General features: G+C 39.3%; 2 protein-coding genes and 1 long non-coding RNA gene across 3 annotated transcripts in view; 1 reads left to right on the top strand and 2 right to left on the bottom strand.

The window, feature by feature from the left end:
• LOC146699064 (sialic acid-binding Ig-like lectin 10) overlaps positions 1 to 19,152 on the bottom strand; it is a 170,443-nt gene that overhangs the window by 59,434 nt on the left and 91,857 nt on the right. The gene's annotated exons all lie outside the window — the stretch shown is intronic.
• LOC146699068 (uncharacterized) lies at positions 10,141 to 16,040 on the top strand. Its single transcript, XM_085472768.1, has 7 exons — positions 10,141 to 10,590; positions 13,174 to 13,273; positions 13,470 to 13,829; positions 14,117 to 14,185; positions 14,294 to 14,440; positions 14,916 to 15,095; positions 16,032 to 16,040. Exons 2-7 carry the CDS (start codon positions 13,175 to 13,177, stop codon positions 16,038 to 16,040), a joined length of 864 nt encoding a protein of 287 aa, XP_085328894.1. The 5' UTR covers positions 10,141 to 10,590; position 13,174.
• LOC146699069 (uncharacterized) lies at positions 16,230 to 19,024 on the bottom strand. Its single transcript, XR_014922751.1, has 2 exons — positions 18,749 to 19,024; positions 16,230 to 18,662 (listed from the first exon to the last, which is right to left on the bottom strand). It is a non-coding gene; the product is annotated as an uncharacterized LOC146699069 (long non-coding RNA).

Below are 19,152 nucleotides of genomic sequence, written 5' to 3' on the forward strand. Positions count from 1 at the left end.
AATTTTCAGGGCTCTGTGGAAATCCATCAAAAAGATATGACGAGAGAAAAAAGTGGTTCATTTCCAGAGATTGAAATCTGATGAAATCTGAGCGAGGGACAAATTTCCTACCCTCAAACAAGTCCAACTCATTTCAGAACGGTAATAGGTGAGAAAGAAATTCTTGAATTGTGAGCGTCAGGAGTGTCTGAACATATACGGGGACAAGCCTCATGTCTTAACTTCGCTTCGTTAAGGAGATATGACAATTTGAAAATGCCTCTCATTAGAGAAATCCAGCGGTGATTTTGAACAAACTCTCCATTGAGTTTATATGGAGAGTTTTCTGACTTTGTGTTACTCTGAGGAGATTTGCAAAATATCTATGAGTCCCACAACAATGATAGTGACATTTTCTGAAAGCCAGCAAAAATACCTACGTTTTGATGTATAATTTGTGGGGCTTGAGTGGAAATTGAGCGAGTAGCAAGAAGTTGTTTGGACATGAAGAGAAAATTCAAACAGTTTCACTGTCCCCTCTGAGTTAATTGCATAGCAACCATAGCAACGCATGTATTTTCTGAAAAATCACAATTTTGCAACTGAAAACTCAAAGAGGGATAAGATTAAAACGGTAGAAGATCTGAAAAAGCTGAATCATACAGGAATAGCCAAATCATTTGAGAACATTTTAAAGTTTGAATGGAGTTTCTAGGTGAAAGTATGAGGCAGTAGTTAAGTTTCAAAGACAAGAAAGTTTTAGCAGAATTGTGGAAGTTTCCCATTCATTTCAATGGGACAAATTAAAGGAAAAAAGTGTAATATTTTAAAAAGTATAATAGTAATAAACACCAAAAGTCATAGCCGGCATTAGCAGAAAGAGCAGAACAGTTTAGAGTTTGAACGGTGAAAATAGCACAAAAATTGTGGAAGTAGATCCACGGCAAAAAGTGTACGGAAACACCCGGAATAATAATAAAGAAGAAAGAGAAACAGGATCTCAATAGTGTGGATGCCTATTAAGGCATCCACACAATAATAAAGAATAAAGAGAAACAGGAACTCAATAGTGTGGATGCTTAAAGCATCCACACAATAACTAGAAAGCGAAAATTTCTGAAGAAATTTTAAGTGTGCCTATGCCGCCGCTAATCAGTATAGTTTGCCATTCAAACGGCTACAGAGAGCAAAACTCACCGGAGCAGCCATTCTCCACCATGAACTATGGTAAAACCAAACACCGCTCGCGCCTCACAGATGACAGCTTACAGTTTTGTGTAAAGATGAGGTGACTTCGTACAGCCCCAATTTGTAGACGCTGTGCGCAGAGGTTCATAAGCAGACCCGACAATGTTTGCATGAACACACTTTGAAGCATTACGTTATGGACCACTTTTCACACATAGTTGCTGTACCCACACAGCCGGCTGTAGCTTTTCATCTCATAGCCCGACACATACACAAAAAAAAAAAAAAAAAAAAAAAAAGCAGAGAGAGCACAGACTTTACACCTGAGAGGCGTGATTGCAGATGCCGCTGAGGTGGGTCCACCTCCCCTGCAGCGGCACTGCAGACCACGCCCTGCCACACACATCAAACACGTAAAATAAATATTTATGCACTTTTCATTCACTTTTTGTTTTTTGTTATTTTTACACAGTGTTCTGAATGATTAACAATGGTCTACAGCCAATCTTGTGTATTATTATACAAACTTTGGTTGTAAGATTCAGATAACTATTTAATAAAAGCTAAATATTTTATATGAGAGTAAGAAAGAAAAGTATATCTTTGTCTCATACTCTCATCAGACAATACATGAACCTCTCAATAAACAAAATATTTGCTCGGCTTAAATGACAAACCGCTATTTTACACAGTGGAACACTTATTTTTAAACAAAACCAATGCAGTTCGCCACTGACAGTGCTTACCTTTGCACATCACAGTAAACACTGAACCAAGATGGCGCCCACGCGAACGAGAAATCTGAACTACGGTGTCCTGCAGAGGACAAATGGTCAAAATTGCTAAAATTTACAACATATATGCAGCTCAACAGCGACACCTTGTGACTTATTCCAGTCACTACCTTACATATACATAACGTCTTACCTGACATTCAGTTCACCGGACACTCATACTGAATCACCAGCCCATATAAATGAAAAATAAGTCCAGCAGCCAACCAAGAGTCATCACGAAAGACTAGGGGTGACACGACAGCGTGAGCGGGCCTGGGTGTCAGCCAGCCCAGCCTGGGTGTCAGCCAGCCCGACCTGGGTGGCAGCCAAGCCGTGCTAGCCAGCTAGCCGCCATGCGGCGGTGAAACGAGAGCGTGAGCCGGCCTGGGTATCAGTCAGCCCGGCCTAGGTGTCAGCCAAGCCGCCCTAGCCAGCTAGCTGCCATGCGGCGCTAGCAGTAACATCGTGAGAGATATGGGACTTCTTGATAAAATATGGGACTTCTTGATAAAACGAGCAGATATTTGAAGTTTACACCCCTACATTCTCGCCTGAAAATAGGGGAGGCTGTCATAAAGTTCAAAATCAGTAACTTAGCGCGCACAGCTGTATAGAAACTCCGTCGTGCTAGCTAGCACGCAGTACAGTTATTGTAACTGTCAGCACAACGAAAATGAACTACACCTAAACTCGGTTTATATCTGACCCAAATAGAGTGCAGTTAATAACGTCTTACCTGAAATTCAGTTCACCAGCCGCCTGCTTCTCCTGCATTGGGTTTCCCTTATCCACGATTGAGCTCCGCGTTAGCCACCACCGGTCGATCGGTGTTTCTTTCCCCGCATACGAGGGGAAGAGACATATACCGGTGGCTAACGCGGAGCTAGCTAGCCACCGGTATATGAACAACTCAGTTAGTTTTCCACATCGACCAGCATCATCGGCCCATATAAACGCAAAATAAGTCCAGCTAAGACAAAGACTGTTTGCGGAGCGATCGGGGGTGAAAGGAGTTAGAGACGCCTCACTGAAAGCCAAGCCTGGGTGCTTTTGAGCGAAGCGGCGCTAGCTAGCCGGCTAGCCGGCCGGCCAAACTAGCTAGCCGGCTAGCAGCAACATCGTGAGAAATCTGTTGCTAATATGGGATGTTTTGACAAAACGAGCAGATATTTGACGTTTACACACCTACATTCTCACCTGAAAACCAGTCGATCGGCGGCCGCCTCACATGTTTCTTTCCCCACATATGAGGGGAAAGAGACACATACCGGTGGCTAGCTAGCTCCGCGTTAGCCACCACCAAACAACTCAGTTAGTTTTTCCTCATCGACCAGCATCATCGGCCCATATAAACGAAAAATAAGTCCAGTGTGAAACAGTCGCTTGGCGAGCGATCGGGTGGTTTAGCGAGTGTCAGCCTCTTAAGTTTAAGACAAGCCCGGCTGCTTTTTAAGCGACGCGGCGCTAGCTACCCAGCTAGCGTCAGTACACAGGAACTACTTCCGGTAGTTATACAAAATAAAAGCGTCCACAGGGACACAGCGGCCGCCTCGCATTACTCCCGACATACCACTAGAGTGAGCCAGCACACCACAAATGAAGTTTTCTTGTTCTCCATTCATTTCAATGGGAAAAAACTTGCATTAAAATATTCATATTTAAAAAACTATAGAAGTAATAAACACCAAAAGTCATAGCAACTCATTCCAGCTCCAGCCGCACACAATGATATATCATATGTGAACCTTGTCTCAAAACTGTGGGGCGAGTTAAGGTCCAAAATTTCAGGCGGAAAAAGAATAATAATAATAACTAGAAAAATTTGCATTTCCTGCGAAAATGCAGTGTGGATGCTTAAAGCTGAAGCTGTATGCAAAAAGTAGCTGAAAAAGCTGAAAAGTTGCAGAAATTGTAAAAACTTTGCAGAAGCAAAAGAAGTTTGCTAAAATGGAATAACTTAGCAGAACTGCAATATCTTAGAGGAAACATAATACTTGGCAGAGATACAATAGCATAGCAGAATTTAGCAGAAATATTGTAACTTACCAGAAACATGATAACTTCTCAAAAATACAAGAATTTAGGAGAAATAGTATAAGATAACAGAAAGAATATATTTAGCCAAAAATACTTAAACATTACAGAAACACTATGATTTAGAAAAATAGTACAACAGAGCAGAAATATTGTGATTTACCAGAGACACTGTGATGAACTATGAATATTGTAATTTTAAATTGAGACTATGTTTTAGCACAAATATTATAATTTGGCAGAAATACTATAATTTAGCAGAAATACTATATTAAGCACAAATCCTATAAAAAGCAGAAATGGTATGATTAAGCACAAATACTACATTTAGTAGAAATACTTTGTTTTAGCACAAATCCCATAAAAAGCAGAAATACTGTACTATGATTTAGTAGAAAAACTATAATTAATCAGAAATACTAAATTTAGCAGAAATACTATATTAAGCACAAATACTATGAAAAGCAGAAATACTATGATTAAGCATAAATACTACATTTAGTAGAAATACTATATTAAGCACAAATCTTATAAAAAGCAGAAATACTATATTAAGCACAAATCTTATAAAAAGCAGAAATACTATATTAAGCACAAATCCTATAAAAAGCAGAAATACTATATTAAGCACAAATCCTATAAAAAGCAGAAATAGTATATTAAGCACAAATCCTATAAAAAGCAGAAATACTATATTTGGCACAAATCCTATTAAAAGCAGAAATAGTATATTAAGCACAAATCCTATAAAAAGCAGAAATACTATATTTGGCACAAATCCTATTAAAAGCAGAAATAGTATGATTTAGCACAATAGTAATGAGTTAAACAGAAAAATAGCTCATCTGATAGAGTGGGCACAATAATGGTGTCAAATATTTTGTTCTCCTTGTTCTCCAGTATTCTGACATATGTCTCAAAATAGAGCATTCTCTGTACAATTTCACCCCTCACATAACAAGATGAAGATGTGATCCTTGCATTGTTGAGCTGATGCCATTCCTGGTCAGCTGTCTGTTCTCCTTTTGCTGTCTCAATCTTATGTACCATGTCCTCTGTGACCAGTAAGCTTTCAAGGTTGAAGAGTTTCTCCTCACTGTAGACATGCACACTCTGTGTGGGATCCAGCCTGTACTGAGTGGCAGTGGCAGGTAAAGAGGAGGATCTTGGTAAATGTTTACAGATTTTGTGGGTAATCTGGGCTCCTGGTTAGAGAACACGCTCACCAATGCTGTCTTAAGACTGGTCTTCTTGTCACTGAAGGCCATGGTTGCGGTAAGAGGTCAATTTGTTACATCAATGTCTTTGCATGATTTTCCAGTGTTTAGCAAGGAGATGTAAAGTGGGTCACCAGCCAAGTTCTTGTACAGCGTACTCCTTTAAAGGACCATAATAATGTGAGGATAAAACAAGGCACTGTGAAAGTCATCTATGCAATAACAATAACAATAATAATAATAACAACAACAACTTGACATTGTACCTGCATCATTATTCAAAAATGTCTTTGAGTTCATTGATCCATGGAACTGGCCCTGGTTCCAAACCCTGAAAAAAAAAAATAGCAATAACAAATATAAAAGAAAAAAAAATACTTATACATATTACTTATAACAGGTTATAAAAGAACATTAAAGGGTCAGTCCTGAATATGAATCTCAGCACTTACTGCTGTTTGGATTTGTCCCACTGTTGGTCTGTCTCGGTGCTGGTGTGAAGATACAACCTGCAGCTTCAGTTCTGAAAAATGTACTGTTTGAAAGGGCAAAACAGTGTGCTTACACACTGCATTGCCAGCTACACACCAGCACCGATCAGAAAAAAAGGACAACAGGGTCCCGAAGCTCAGTCTGCACTAAACCATATAGAAAGCCAGTCTTACACATACTGACAAAGGCTAGAGACTTTTTCAGGGTTAGATGATGGCGCTCAAGATGGAGCAGGAGTTACAGTCAAAGTCATTTATAATTCTGTGAACAACCATTATTTACCAGGGCTCACAGAATATGATCACTGTCCTTTCTTAGTGTCCTACAGAGTACAGTACCTAAAAGGATACCTTTATCACAGTAACATTCTAATACAAGTATAAATAATTTTAATAAATAGCATTTGAGTACAAATAACTGATATTAAATTTACCTGAGTATTAAAAGTTATTTCTGGGAATAAATTTAAGTGTCAAAATTAAACCTTTTTCTTATGTGCCATTTTGTTAAGAAAAAAAGCACATTGCTGCAGGTTTAATTAAAACAATATGGTAAGCTTTAGGCTTCAGGAAAAAAATGGTATTGGTTGTGAGACAAACAGTGGTAATAAGGGGACTTGTCATAATCGCTGAGTTCTCTACTGTTCTTTCTTACCCTAAGAGGCTTGATGTCTCTCCCTAAACAGGAACAGGTGAGAACTGAACACCCAGCCGATGCCTAACTTACAGTGTGATGCAAAAGTTTGGGCAAAATTGTTAATAGTCATTATTTTCCTGTATAAATGATTGATTGTTATGATAAAAAATGTCAGTTAAATATATCATATAGGAGACACACACAGTGATATTTGAAAAGTGAAATGACCAGAAAGTGTGTGATAATTGTTTAAACAAAATCAGGCAGGTGCATAAAATTGGGCACTGTTGTCATTTTATTGATTCCAAAACCTTTAGAACTAATTGTTGGAACTCAAATTGGCTCGGTAATCTCAGTGACCCCTGACCTACATACACAGGTGAATCCAATAATGAGAAAGAGTATTTAAGGGGGTCTACTGTAAGTTTCCCTCCTATTTTCATTTTCTCTGGAGAGTAGCAACATAGCGGCTCAAAACAACTCTCAAATGACCTGAAGACAAAGATTGTTCACCATCATGAATTAGGGGGAGGACACACAAAGCTATCTCAGAGATTTAAGCTGTCGGTTTCCACAGTTAGGAACATATTGAGAAAATGGAAGACCACAGGCTCAGTTCAAGTTAAGGCTGGAAGTGGCAGACCAAGAAAAATCTCGGATAGACAGAAGCGACGAATGGTCAGAACATTCAGAGTCGATCCACAGACCAGCACCAAAGACCTACAACATCATCTTGCAGCAGATGGAGTCACTGTGCATCGTTCAACCATTCGGCGCACTTTACACGAGCAGATGCTGTATGCGAGAGTGATGCAGAGGAAGCCTTTCTCCACCCACAGCACAAACAGAGCCGCTTGAGGTTTGCTAAAGCACATTTGGACAAACCAGCTTCATTCTGGAATAAGGTGCTGTGGACTGATGAAACTAAAACTGAGTTATTTGGGCATAACAAGGGGCGTAGTGCATCGAGGAAAAAGAATACAGTATTCCAAGAAAAACACCTGCTACCTGCAGTAAAATATGGTGGTGGCTCCATCATGCTGTGGGGCTGTGTGGCCAGTGCAGGGACACATGGATTCCACTCAGTATCACCAGATTCTGGAGACCAATGTCCAGGAATCAGTGACAAAGCTGAAGCTGCGCTGAGGCTGGATCTTTCAACAAGACAACGACCCGAAACACTGCTCAAAATCCACTAAGGCTTTCATGCAGAGGAACAAGTACAACGTTCTGGAATGGCCATCTCAGTCCCCAGACCTGAATATTATTGAAAATCTGTGGTGTGACTGTCCATGCTTGGAAGCCATCAAACCTGAATGAACTAGAGATGTTTTGTAAAGAGGAGTGGTCCAAAATACCTTCAACCACAATCCAGACTCTCATTGGAACCTACAGGAAGTGTTTAGAGGCTGTAATTTCTGCAAAGGGTGAATCTACTAAATATTGATTTCATGTCTTTTTTTGTGGTGCCCAAATTTATGCACCGGCCTGATTTTGTCTAAAAAAAAAATATTGCACACTTTCTGTAAATCCAATACACTGCATTTCACTTCTCAAATATCACTGTGTGTGTCTCCTATATGATATATTTAACTGACATTTTTCATTGTAACAACCAACAATTTATACAGGAAAATAATGACTATTAACAAGGTTGCCCAAACTTTTGCATCACACTGTAACTCTCAGCCTGGCCATTTCACTTTTCCTGCTGTGCTGGCCTGCCCTGATGATGACAACACTGGTCACCCAGTCATTGTTTGACACTGGTTAAAAAGGGAAGTTATCAATGCACAACTTACAAACATTCCAAAAAGCAAAGCAAAAAACCTTTAGTATTTTGTCAAATGCCATACTTATTTTTGTCGTTTTTAACCAAATCTAGCTCTACTCAGAGTAGAGGAAAAATTCTCCATGTTTCACCATTGGATTCAGCAAAGATGATTCTACTAAGCATTACTTACGGTATTAATATAGATAAATGAAACATTTGCTTCATTTATGAAAGCTGATTCATCAGTGTTAAAACTACAATAAAAGGTGTTACAATCAAGAATTGCTGACATTTCAAATACTCATCAGTCTAAGCTAAGAAACCCTGTGTGACTTGGCCTCAAAAGCACACAGTCCAGTACTTAACCACATAATAATGATTAAAAGTAAGTAATAGTTTTTGTCCTCTAAATATGAAAGCTTGCCTGTTTAATATGCATCTTTGAAACTATTTTTCCCCAAATGTTGGATACTTGTCACAAATATTCCTCTCTGTAGCTCTGACATATCACAGGTCACCTGATGCCTTCGGTTTCTCTCTTGCCTTTCAGTAATCACCTACTTAGAATTCACAAAAGACCAACAATTACACCATTGACAGAAATGTCACAAAAGTCACAAAAAGGTTCTGGTGCAGAGTTCTACTTCTACTTCAGCTTCTTGGAGGCAGGAAGTGTGACAAAAGTGAAGCTTTACAGACAGAGTAGAGCAAAGTAACTGGGACAAATTTAATCTCTAAATGACTATTTACCTGTTCTTGAGAGGGCTCGAACATCATAGTTACTCGATGTTTACACTCTTACAGTCAGTCTTGATCAATTCAGCAAAAACATCTGAAAAACAAAATGTTGCACAATTTTTAAAAATAAAACAAGTAGAATTTTAAGCAAATTCTAACATGTCTGATTCTATACTGTTCAATATTATTTCATTTTCATTGTGACATCACTAGTTACATCTGATATTTCCGAGAAAACACTAAAACAATCAGCTGTTTGTGAGCTGCACACTATGATTGTGATAAAACATTTAAACTTTGTAGCTCATACAGTTATACCTCTGCTTTACGGTCTTCTGGCTTTAAGTTTATTAGGCTCTTCTTGCATAACCATCAGAGAAATAATTGGATAGTAGTCATCTGAATGTTACAGTTACTGAGGCAAAGTGTGTGGCATTAGGAGAAAGAGACAAAAAAGAAAAAACAAAACCTAAGCTGGGAAAGCTATACCTGAAACATCATTAGAAAACCTGAGACGTGGAAACTCAGAGGGGATGTCCAGCAGAGAAAACACAGGGGCTGATAGATAGCAGAGAACGTAGAAGTAACGCAGACAATCTAACGAAAACAGAGGTGAACACACACACTATGGCTGTGTCCCAATTAAGAGACCGCACACTTTGAGTGTGATTACGTCACCGCCACGGGACAACGGCTGTCCCAATTCCAAGTGTACTTCAAATGCATACTCCAAATGCGCCGTCGATTTCCCCAAATATCAAGCGTGGTCCGGTGCACGCTTTGTGGTCCCATATATCCCACAATTCATAGCGCGGCAGTGGGTGTAGATAATTTTGCCGCAAAATATGGCAAAAGGCAGCGGCCGAAGAGTAAACTGTCAATGAATATAACGTCACTGATTTTTGTGCGAATGTTTAATGAAGAACATTAAAACATTACAGTTGGCCACATGTCGGCAAAGTTATGTGACATTAGTGATGTTTGTACTTTCAGCGATTACTTGGTTTTAAAGCCTTTACTTCTAAATTATATTATATATATATATATATATTATATATATATATATATAATATATATATATATATATATATATATATATATATATATATATATATATACATATATATATACACATACACACACATGTATATACGCCTGTCCCCACACCTCGCGTGGGAGCCGCTGGGGCTCGGCAGGGACCGGTGCCTGTTCCTGCGCCCCGGAAGAAGGCGGCGGAGCCGGCAGCGGTGGAGGCAGCGCCCGAGGAGCCGCTCCAGCCGGGAGAGACTGAGGCGGCACCCGAGGAGTCGCTCCAACCGGGAGAGATAGCAGCGGAGGCGGCACCCGAGGAGTCGCTCCAGCCGGGAGAGACAGCGGCGGAGGCGGCGCCCGAGGAGCCGCTCCAGCCGAGAGAGACAGCGGCGGAGGCGGTGCCCGAGGACCCGCTCCAGCCGGGAGAGGCAGCGGCGGAGGCAGCTGCTCCCACCGGGAGGGGCGGAGAAGCCGCGGGATAAGTCGGTGGTGCCCGTGCTAGGGGAGTCCGCGGCACCGAAGCCCGAGGTTGGCGGGGTGAGCAGAGCGGCCTCACCTCCACCAGAGGCCGGTGCCTGCCGGACATCTGCCCAGCCGCCTGCGAGCCGGGGCGCACGACCGTGCCGACCGCGCCGCGTTCACCTGCCACGCGGCCGACCTTCCGCCTGCGGTGGGGGGAGTACGTTCGGCCGGATGGTTCCCCGGCCTCAGTCAGGCGATGGGGGTATGTGGCGAGGCGTAGCCTGCGGTGCCGTGCAGAGGAGGCGGACACACCTGTACGGCATCCGCAATCACGCCCCGCCGAATTAAATATTGTACTGGGTCCTGTGGTTGGGTTGTTGGTGTTATGTTGAGCTGGCAGCAGGAGAGCTGCAGCTCTGAGTGCGAATGTACAGCAACCATGTAGGGATTAATAAAAAAATATCAAAATGCCACTGGGTCTGCCGTGGTCGTTTACAATGATACATTTAAAGTCATACTAACTTTGACATATTTCTTCATATATTTGTTGAATTAAATGGTTATATGAATTAAACAGTCTGTCTGTACATAATTCTGACAGATTTTAAGGAGGCTGTAAGCTCACCAAGCCAAAACCCCAACCATACTATAGCTTTTACATCATTACATTTCTGAGTTTCATAACTGTGGTGGTGCAACTACATAATACATTATTTTAAACATACCCTAAACAACAGCTTTACAATGAACACAACTGTAAAGATTTCTGACCTTAAGTGTTTTACCCTACAGCAAGCTATCACGATTAGGCACTTATATTTAACATAGCTAATACATTTACCTTTTCCTGTCATGTGTTGACCAAGTTTAGCTTACCTTTTTGAAGTAAAACCTTGAAGCTTGACCCTTTGAATTTTGAAATGTTAGGATGCTAAGTCACCGTGTGCAGCCTTGAAACCTGCGCCTTCGGACGAAATCTGGAGGGAATTAGCACTCCTGCGTCTATGAACGTATTCGAACCGCATTGATTTCCCGCACTCTGTCCCGGGGACTAGCAGTAACGTGGATCTGTTAGGCGTGCTTCCATGACACCAGGAAAAGAGATCGCCACTTTCAAAATAAAAGCTCATCTAAAAAAATACATGCAGGGCTTTAGCAGTCGAACTTTAAAAAAACTACATAATACATTAACTACATAAAAAATAAAAAAGACCAGTAATTTTATACGTTTTAAATTGTAAGTTTGAGACTTATAAAATAGTACTGATAATTTCATAATTCAAATTAGACAAGAATCGGGTCTGATCACCAACAAAAACCGCCCTAAAGTAAAGGGACAAAATCAACACAAGGCAGTACAATTGGGAAAAACAACAATCATAGTTAGCCAATCAGGCCGATGGCAACAGATTGCATCACAATTTGTAACATCAAAGACCAGCGGTCCCTTTCCCGGTCTTTCTGAAGAAACTTACAGACACAGTCACAGCTCTTCTACTTTGTGCTCTTGTGATATTAAGAACTTCATAAAACGTAAGTATTGATATTGAAGCCGTTTTTTAGTGCCTTTATACTATGTATAACACATTATAATGTAGTGAAAGATAAAAAATCTAGCCATTTAAGTTCCTGTGAATATAAAGACCGTCAAAGTACCCCTAAAATTTGGTCTGACTTTTCTATCGGCCTATGAATGTTTTATATATCGTTAGCTTCATAGCATAATTGCCTAAGTCAATGACTTAGGCACTTATGCTATGAAGCTAACGATATGTGTATCTCCATTTTTCTCTCGAAGAAAAAAAATTACTTTTGATAAATTCACATTTAGTATTGATAGCAATGTATTTGTAGGTGTCATAGTTTGATGAACTTATTGTTTCAGGGATATTTAATTGAAAAAACTATCTGAATGTATTCATGAAAATGGCATCTATTTTTTTATGAAATATTAAGATCTTACAGAATCAGACAAATCTTCCAGATCTATAACAGTTTTATAAACTTTAAGACGTTACGTTTGGGCTGTTAGTAGGAAAGAATTGCTTAAGGCTGGCACTCTGCCCTGGCAACCGTCTCCCAACTTTGCTGTTTCTGGTCATAAAATTGCCATTTTCTGCCCAGTTAAGGAGGGCGGGACTGACCAAAAAGCAGGGACAGTAATTCTATAATTTTATTGGCTCAAATGATTAAAAAGGGGAGCCAATATGAACTAAAGCCACAGAGACCAAGCAGGCGCACTATGTTTTTGTTTGTGTGTGTGCACCTGGCCTGTGTGTGTTGGGGGAGGGGGAAGGGCAGGCAGGCAATCTTTAAGATGTCTGTAATGTTGCTGTTTTTCACTTCAGGAGCATGAATCCTTTTTCAGATAATCTTCCTATGATGATTCATTGTTTTCTATTGTCCACTGTAACCTATTTTCAAGTATTATTTTAATTAATAATTATTTTAATTATTATCTGAAAACAATTTTAAGTGGGGAAAAGAAAATTGTGATTTTTTTTCTGCGTTCCATCCAGAGTGAATTGGATAGACTTACATGTGCTGTAATATTTGTATGTATTTTATGAAGGCTCATAAGCGTTTAATTAATTTTCAGACCAACATTTTGTAAAGATAATTTGTGTTTTTACAAAAATATTGAAATGTTTTCAGGTATGTAAATATCAAGCAGGAACCTCAGAAACACACGTAGGGTTGAGGAAGTTCATGATGTGTTTGTTTTATATCAAAATGTGAAGAGATGACATGAAAGCAACAGGTGTTACTGTATTCTGTCAGAACTGGATCCAGCAGAAATGTATGAACCTGTTAATGTGTTTATTTTGCTTTTTTTTTTTTTCAGAATGGCCTTAAGGAAACTGACTGACAACCGGCCTGAGACGCCGTATTTCCGGCCCCCACCCATTCATATCCGGGTGTTGAAATGTTGTGACCAGCTAAAGGTGATTCAATTCAATTTTATTTATATAGCATCAAATCACAACAGTCGCTTTAAGGCGCTTTATATTGTACAGTAGATCGTACAATAATAAATACAGAGAAAAACCCAACAATCATATGATGTAGACTTTCACATGTATGAACGTGACTATGGAGTAAGATCATAGAAATACATTTCTTTATTTATGTATTTATCAGGTGATCAGCTGGGTTACTGAGGATGGAGAGGTCAAAGCACTGTCAACAAAAAAAAATAAAGTGGCAGCAATCACAGACGGTGAAACAGTGCTGAAGATCACCTTGTTTGAAGAGTTCTCCTCCAAAGTAAAACAGGACATGTCCTACATGATGAGGGGACATGAGCTGAGGGGCCAAGCTCCCCCTTATCTCATCAATATCACTGCGAGGACACAATTCTTTAAAGCTCCTGCCCTGGCAGTCTCGGAGGCCCTCATCATTAAGGCGGAGGAGCTGCTTAATCCACCTTCCCCAGTAACACCACTAAAGATGAGCCCAACATCTGGAGGGCTCATGACAGTGGAAGGGGAGGTTGTGGAGGTAAATATTTGTGGTTCCATCAGAATTGATATTGCTTCAGGTTTTCAAAGAAACCATTACTTTTTTGTCTTTAAAAGTAAAAATAATAATTTTATTGTTCTTGTCAAACAAACACAAAATGGTGAGAACAAGATCAACCACTATTATTTTGTAAATGGTTGTAGATTTATCATTAACAACAATAATAAAATAATAGATGTAGTAAGTCAAGAAAGTAGCACCTAGATGTACACACACAGATTTATGCAATCACTATAACTGACATTATATTTTAATTGAATTTTCAGTGTTCGGCAGTGAGGACAGTTTGCTCAGGCAAACAACTGGTGCCAATACGCACTCTCCAGCTAAAACAGGTAATGGTGCAACTAAAGTGTAATATTGAAAATGGTGAAAATAGGCATATTTGAGATTTCCATTAGTTAATGAATAAATGTTTCATTCTGTCATTTTTGTGATTTCAGGATGGACATACCATGACTGTCTCCTTGTGGAGGGAGGCGTCAATTGTTGACGTTCGTGTCGGAGATCAGGTAAAGATCTCCCATGTGAAAGTGCACCGTTCCGCCTATGGAGTACAGCTCCAGTCAACTTCCCATACAAAGACTGAGGTATGAAGAAGCCATATGTTTGTACCAACATGTAATAGCAATGTCATTTGCCAAAATGTTTAGAATTATAGGTGGTCCAAAAGATTGACTCTGTTCATCTGGACGTAGCATTTTCAAGTGGGAGAAATGTTTCATCACTCATCCAAGTGACTTCTTCAGTCTCAGCGGACTGCAGGTTTCTGTGGTCTTTGATCAGTGCCCGTGACAATTTGTATATTACTGACCAATTAACTGACCTCCCAGCCTATTGCTTCTTCAGTTGGCTAGTTTCAGTCATTATGCAATGTACTGTTTAAAAGATTGGGTAAAACAGACTGAAGAAGTCACCTGGATGAGTGACAAAACATTTCTCCCACTTGAAAATGCTACGTCCAGATGAACAGAATCATCCTTTTGGGATTTACTTACATGGATCATTGAGCATGCATCAAGACGTGATTACCATATTAAATATATGCTTTTTGTGTATTGACAGACAAAGGAAGATGAAAGTACTCAAGTAACTGTAGTTGGTGTGGACACTGCAGAGCAGTGCAGTGCACTGCAGTCCACCCAGCTGCAAGTTCTCCTTCTAACTGGAGAAACCCTCTTCATTGAAGAGGAAATGTGGAAGCCCTACGAGGAGGAGTTTGAGAAGCACAGGATCACTTTTACTGTAAAAATCAAAGGAAAACAAATAGTACACATAAAAAAACCAGAATAAATATATATAGATATAGATATATATAGATATATATATAGATATAGATATAGATATAGATATGTATATATATATATAGATCTATATATATAAATATAGTTCATTTGTTTTGTTTGTATTTTTTAAAATGTTCAAGTTGCTATGTTCATTCATTTAAACAATATTTAAAAGTTATAGTTTCAACTGCATTCTTATGCTAAGTGTTTTTTAATCTGATAAAATCTAATAAATAGCTGAAAATGCATAAAGCAGTCTCATGTTTATTAAATGAAACAGAAGACATGGTTTATAAAACACTCTCTAATGTACAGTTACATTGCATGCTCTGTACAGAGCTTAACAGACTTTTTAAGCACTTAAAACCTTCGATAAAGAACACTCCTGTAGGCCAACAACTGCCTATCTGTATGTTCAACATCATATAATACTGTTTTTATGTGTGTTTTCTAGAAGGCTGAAAGATTATATATGTTTTTCTTAAACAGTTTGAAAACATTAATAACAGTCAGTTTCAGTTTCCCTAAGTGTTGTGGTGTATTAGCTTCTGGGCTGGCTGAAGCCTATCAGGGCAAGTCCATTTAGCTCAGAATTCATATGATTACTACCAGTGTTTATTAGAGTAAAAGAAATAAATGTGAGAAGAACATGTGAGTAGTTTCTTTTAAAAAGCCTCATGGCAATGGGGATAAAGACCCTCCTGAACCTCTGAGTCCTGCAGTGCAGTAAGATGACCCTCTCACTGCAGTTCATCTTGTCCTGTGAGGATGCTTAGGTGGCTGTATTTATTGTTCTCCATTTTAGATTACAACTTCTTCCTCATCTGCTCTGCACGATGTCTGACTGACTCAACATCTTTGCAGACTGTCCTGCATTGTTTTGTTTTGTTTTTAGGTCTGGTGAACTCTTTACCACCTCCTTGGTGTTGGTGTTCAGGAGAAGACTGTTGTCATTGCTTCAGTCAGTTAAACAAATCTATACTAGAAAAATTTGCATTTCCTGCGAAAATGCAGTGTGCATGCTGTAAAGCTGAAGCTGTCTGCTGAAAATAGTTGAAAATAGCTGAAGAAGCTGAAGAAATCAAAGTCAGTGTTTAAAAAGTTGTTGAAATTTTAATAACTTTGCAGAACAACATCAAGTTAGCAAAAATGTAATAACTTATCAGAAATGCAATAACTTAGAAGAAACATAACAATTCAGCAGAAATGTTGTAGTTTACCAGAAGCTACAACTTAGCAGAAATGTAATAATTTAGTCAAAAATTAATAACTTGGCAGAAATATTACAACTTACCAGAACTGCTATAATTTTGCAGAAATGTAATTATTAGGAAAAAAATTTATACAGATAACAGCTGAAAACGATGAAGTAACCTCAAAGTTACTTGTTTAACTGTGAAAAATGACCAGAAACATTAGAAAAGAAAGAAAACCAATTCAATTCAATTTATATAGCGCCAAATCACAACAAAAGTCACCTTAAGGCACTTCATAGATACAGAGAAAAACCCAACAATCATATGACATATGACCCCTATGAGCAAGCACTTTGGCGACAGTGGGAAGGAAAAACTCCCTTTTAACAGGAAGAAACCTCCAGCAGAACCAGGCTCAGGGAGGGGCGGCCATCTGCTGCGACCGGTTGGGGTGAGACAAGGAAGACAGGAATACCAGCCAGCAGATAAACTGATGTGAAACAAAACCAAGGTAAAATTGCAGAATTTACACAGTTGGTGAAATGTAAAAATGGCAACATAAAAACCCCAAACAAACAAACAAAAAAAAACCAAACAACATTTAGTTAATAAATGCACAAGATGATTCGATGATAAATATGGTACCAATCTACAAAATACTGTCGAAATGAAGTCGACATTGTGATATATTTCAGGTGTGGAGAGTCACACAGCTAAACAATCGATGTGCATATTTAAAGAATCAAATAAAGAACATTGTTGTGGAATAAATTACAGTGAATAATAATCACTGCCCTGCGTTAGAGAGTGACTTATGATGAGGTATTAATTGGCTTAACTTTACCTCTAACAGCTTTTCAGATAGTGCTGTGACCAGGGTGAAATCCATCATAAAGTAACTGTAAACAGTAGAACCATTAGCATGAATGTTATGGTTCTACCCTGATCAAAACTCAAGTCTGCTGTTTGACCTGATATAAAATGATAAAGAGGAACACATATAAATGACCTTTATGAACTTTTCAAAATGACTTTATATGTCTGACCCATTATCTATATATATTAGAGCAGATGTGGAAAACCACTGTTAGACCTACTCTATACTAACACAAACACAGTCAAAAATTCATTGCTAGTGTGACATGTGGTCCTTTTTGCCTTTGACCAATGATATGCTGGTTACTTGGACCAGTTTAGTATTTGCTGTCACAGAGGAATGTTAACCATAAATCCAAAAGACAAAACTGAAAAAATATGTTAATTGCAAACATGTTTTTGCTTAGTAAGAGGATTGAAATTACATGGAAACTGTCACCTTAAAGCCTCATTGTAAATATCATCACAAACAGATGTTTTCCACACGGTTAACAAAGCTCCACCACATCCAATCACTGCATATAAATCTAAAAGAAAACAACAACAAATAAAATGTAATTAACACAAGTGAAGTCTAAGGAGCTTGGAAAGAAAAGCGTCTGGACTTCTTTGAGTTCCTTGAAGACGTTTCACCTCTCATCCGAGAAGCTTCTTCAGTTCTAAGGGTCAATGGTGGAGAGTCCCAGATTTAAACCCAGTGGGAGTTTCCCCCCAAAGAGGGACAAAGAACCCCCTGATGATCCTCTACCTAATCACATGAGCCAAGGTGTGAAAGTGGGTGTGGGTCCCAATCAGCCAGGGTTTCGGGTGAGCTCATTGTGAAACCTGGCCCCACCCTATCATGTGATTTCCCGAGGTCAGGAAATCACCCACGCCCACTCCCAGGGTGTGAGTGGACGTTACGGTGTCTGGGGAGGGAACTCAAAACTGGATTATAGATGGCAGACAGTTGGTGTCGTAAACCACCGCCTCTGTTTAAAGATGGTCGCTCACAGTGGACGTAAATGGCTTCTTTCACTCCTCCATCTGTCCAAAATGTGAACATTGGCATCCTCAAAGACTGACCTTTGTCCTTTAGATGCAGATGAACTGCTGAGTCTTGTCCTGTGGAGGTGGCTCTTCTATGTTGTTCCATGTGCTTGTGAAGTGGCTGTTTGGTCTCTCCGATGTAGAAGTCTGGGCATTCCTCGCTGCACTGTACAGCGTACACCACATTGTTAAGTTTGTGTTTAGGAGTTTTGTCTTTCGGGTGAACCAGTTTCTGTCTGAGTGTGTTACTGGGTCTGAAGTACACTGGGATGTCGTATTTGGAGAAAACTCTCCTGAGTTTTTCTGATACACCGGCTACATAGGGGATGACAATGTTGTTGTGTCTGTCTTTCTTATCCTCCCTCGCTGGTGTCTGATGTTCTTTTCTGTGAAGCTGGAATGCAGGCACACTGGACGAGCTTATTCTAAAAAATACAGAAAAAGGAACATTTTATTTGTGTTAAGGCCTAAAAACTACAAATAAGTTATACAATGAACAATATTGAAATACCTTATAGGTGCTGCAGGCCATATAACCAGAATCCAGAGCAATCTCACACTCACATGATGGTGAGGAAAGACATGAGCTCTGCAATGAGGTTTGAAGGCCTCAGTTGGGACACGGAAGAACTCAGAAGACAGCAATACCTGCACAGAGAGACAGAGTAGAAAAAGCATAGATTTGTAATCCATAATGTGAATTAAAACTCAAAAAGTGTCAACAAGTATAATCATTTGAGTGTGGAATTATTTATGCAATAAACAGGATTTTAATTAATTAATTGAATTAAAAACACTGACATTTTTTTTTTATCAAAGATAAAGAATGATACCTCTCTCTGCTCTGAGGATCACTGAGCAGCTCTGACAGGAAATACAGTTTCCTCAGTATGAGTCATCATTGATGGTCTCAGA

This window comes from Copadichromis virginalis, linkage group LG11 (assembly GCF_057382275.1).
Source record: "Copadichromis virginalis isolate Kocher_CV1m ecotype Utaka linkage group LG11, C_Virginalis_male_GT1.1, whole genome shotgun sequence".
Taxonomy (NCBI): domain Eukaryota; kingdom Metazoa; phylum Chordata; class Actinopteri; order Cichliformes; family Cichlidae; genus Copadichromis; species Copadichromis virginalis.

What these genes read in the sequence shown, in the direction of transcription:
- LOC146699068 (XM_085472768.1), top strand. Translation starts at nt 13,175, where the DNA reads ATGGCCTTAAGGAAACTGACTGACAACCGGCCTGAGACGCCGTATTTC. An exon ending in TGGAAGGGGAGGTTGTGGAG is followed by an intron (nt 13,830 to 14,116) that starts GTAAATATTTGT and finishes TTGAATTTTCAG; the next exon opens with TGTTCGGCAGTGAGGACAGT. An exon ending in CTTCCCATACAAAGACTGAG is followed by an intron (nt 14,441 to 14,915) that starts GTATGAAGAAGC and finishes GTGTATTGACAG; the next exon opens with ACAAAGGAAGATGAAAGTAC.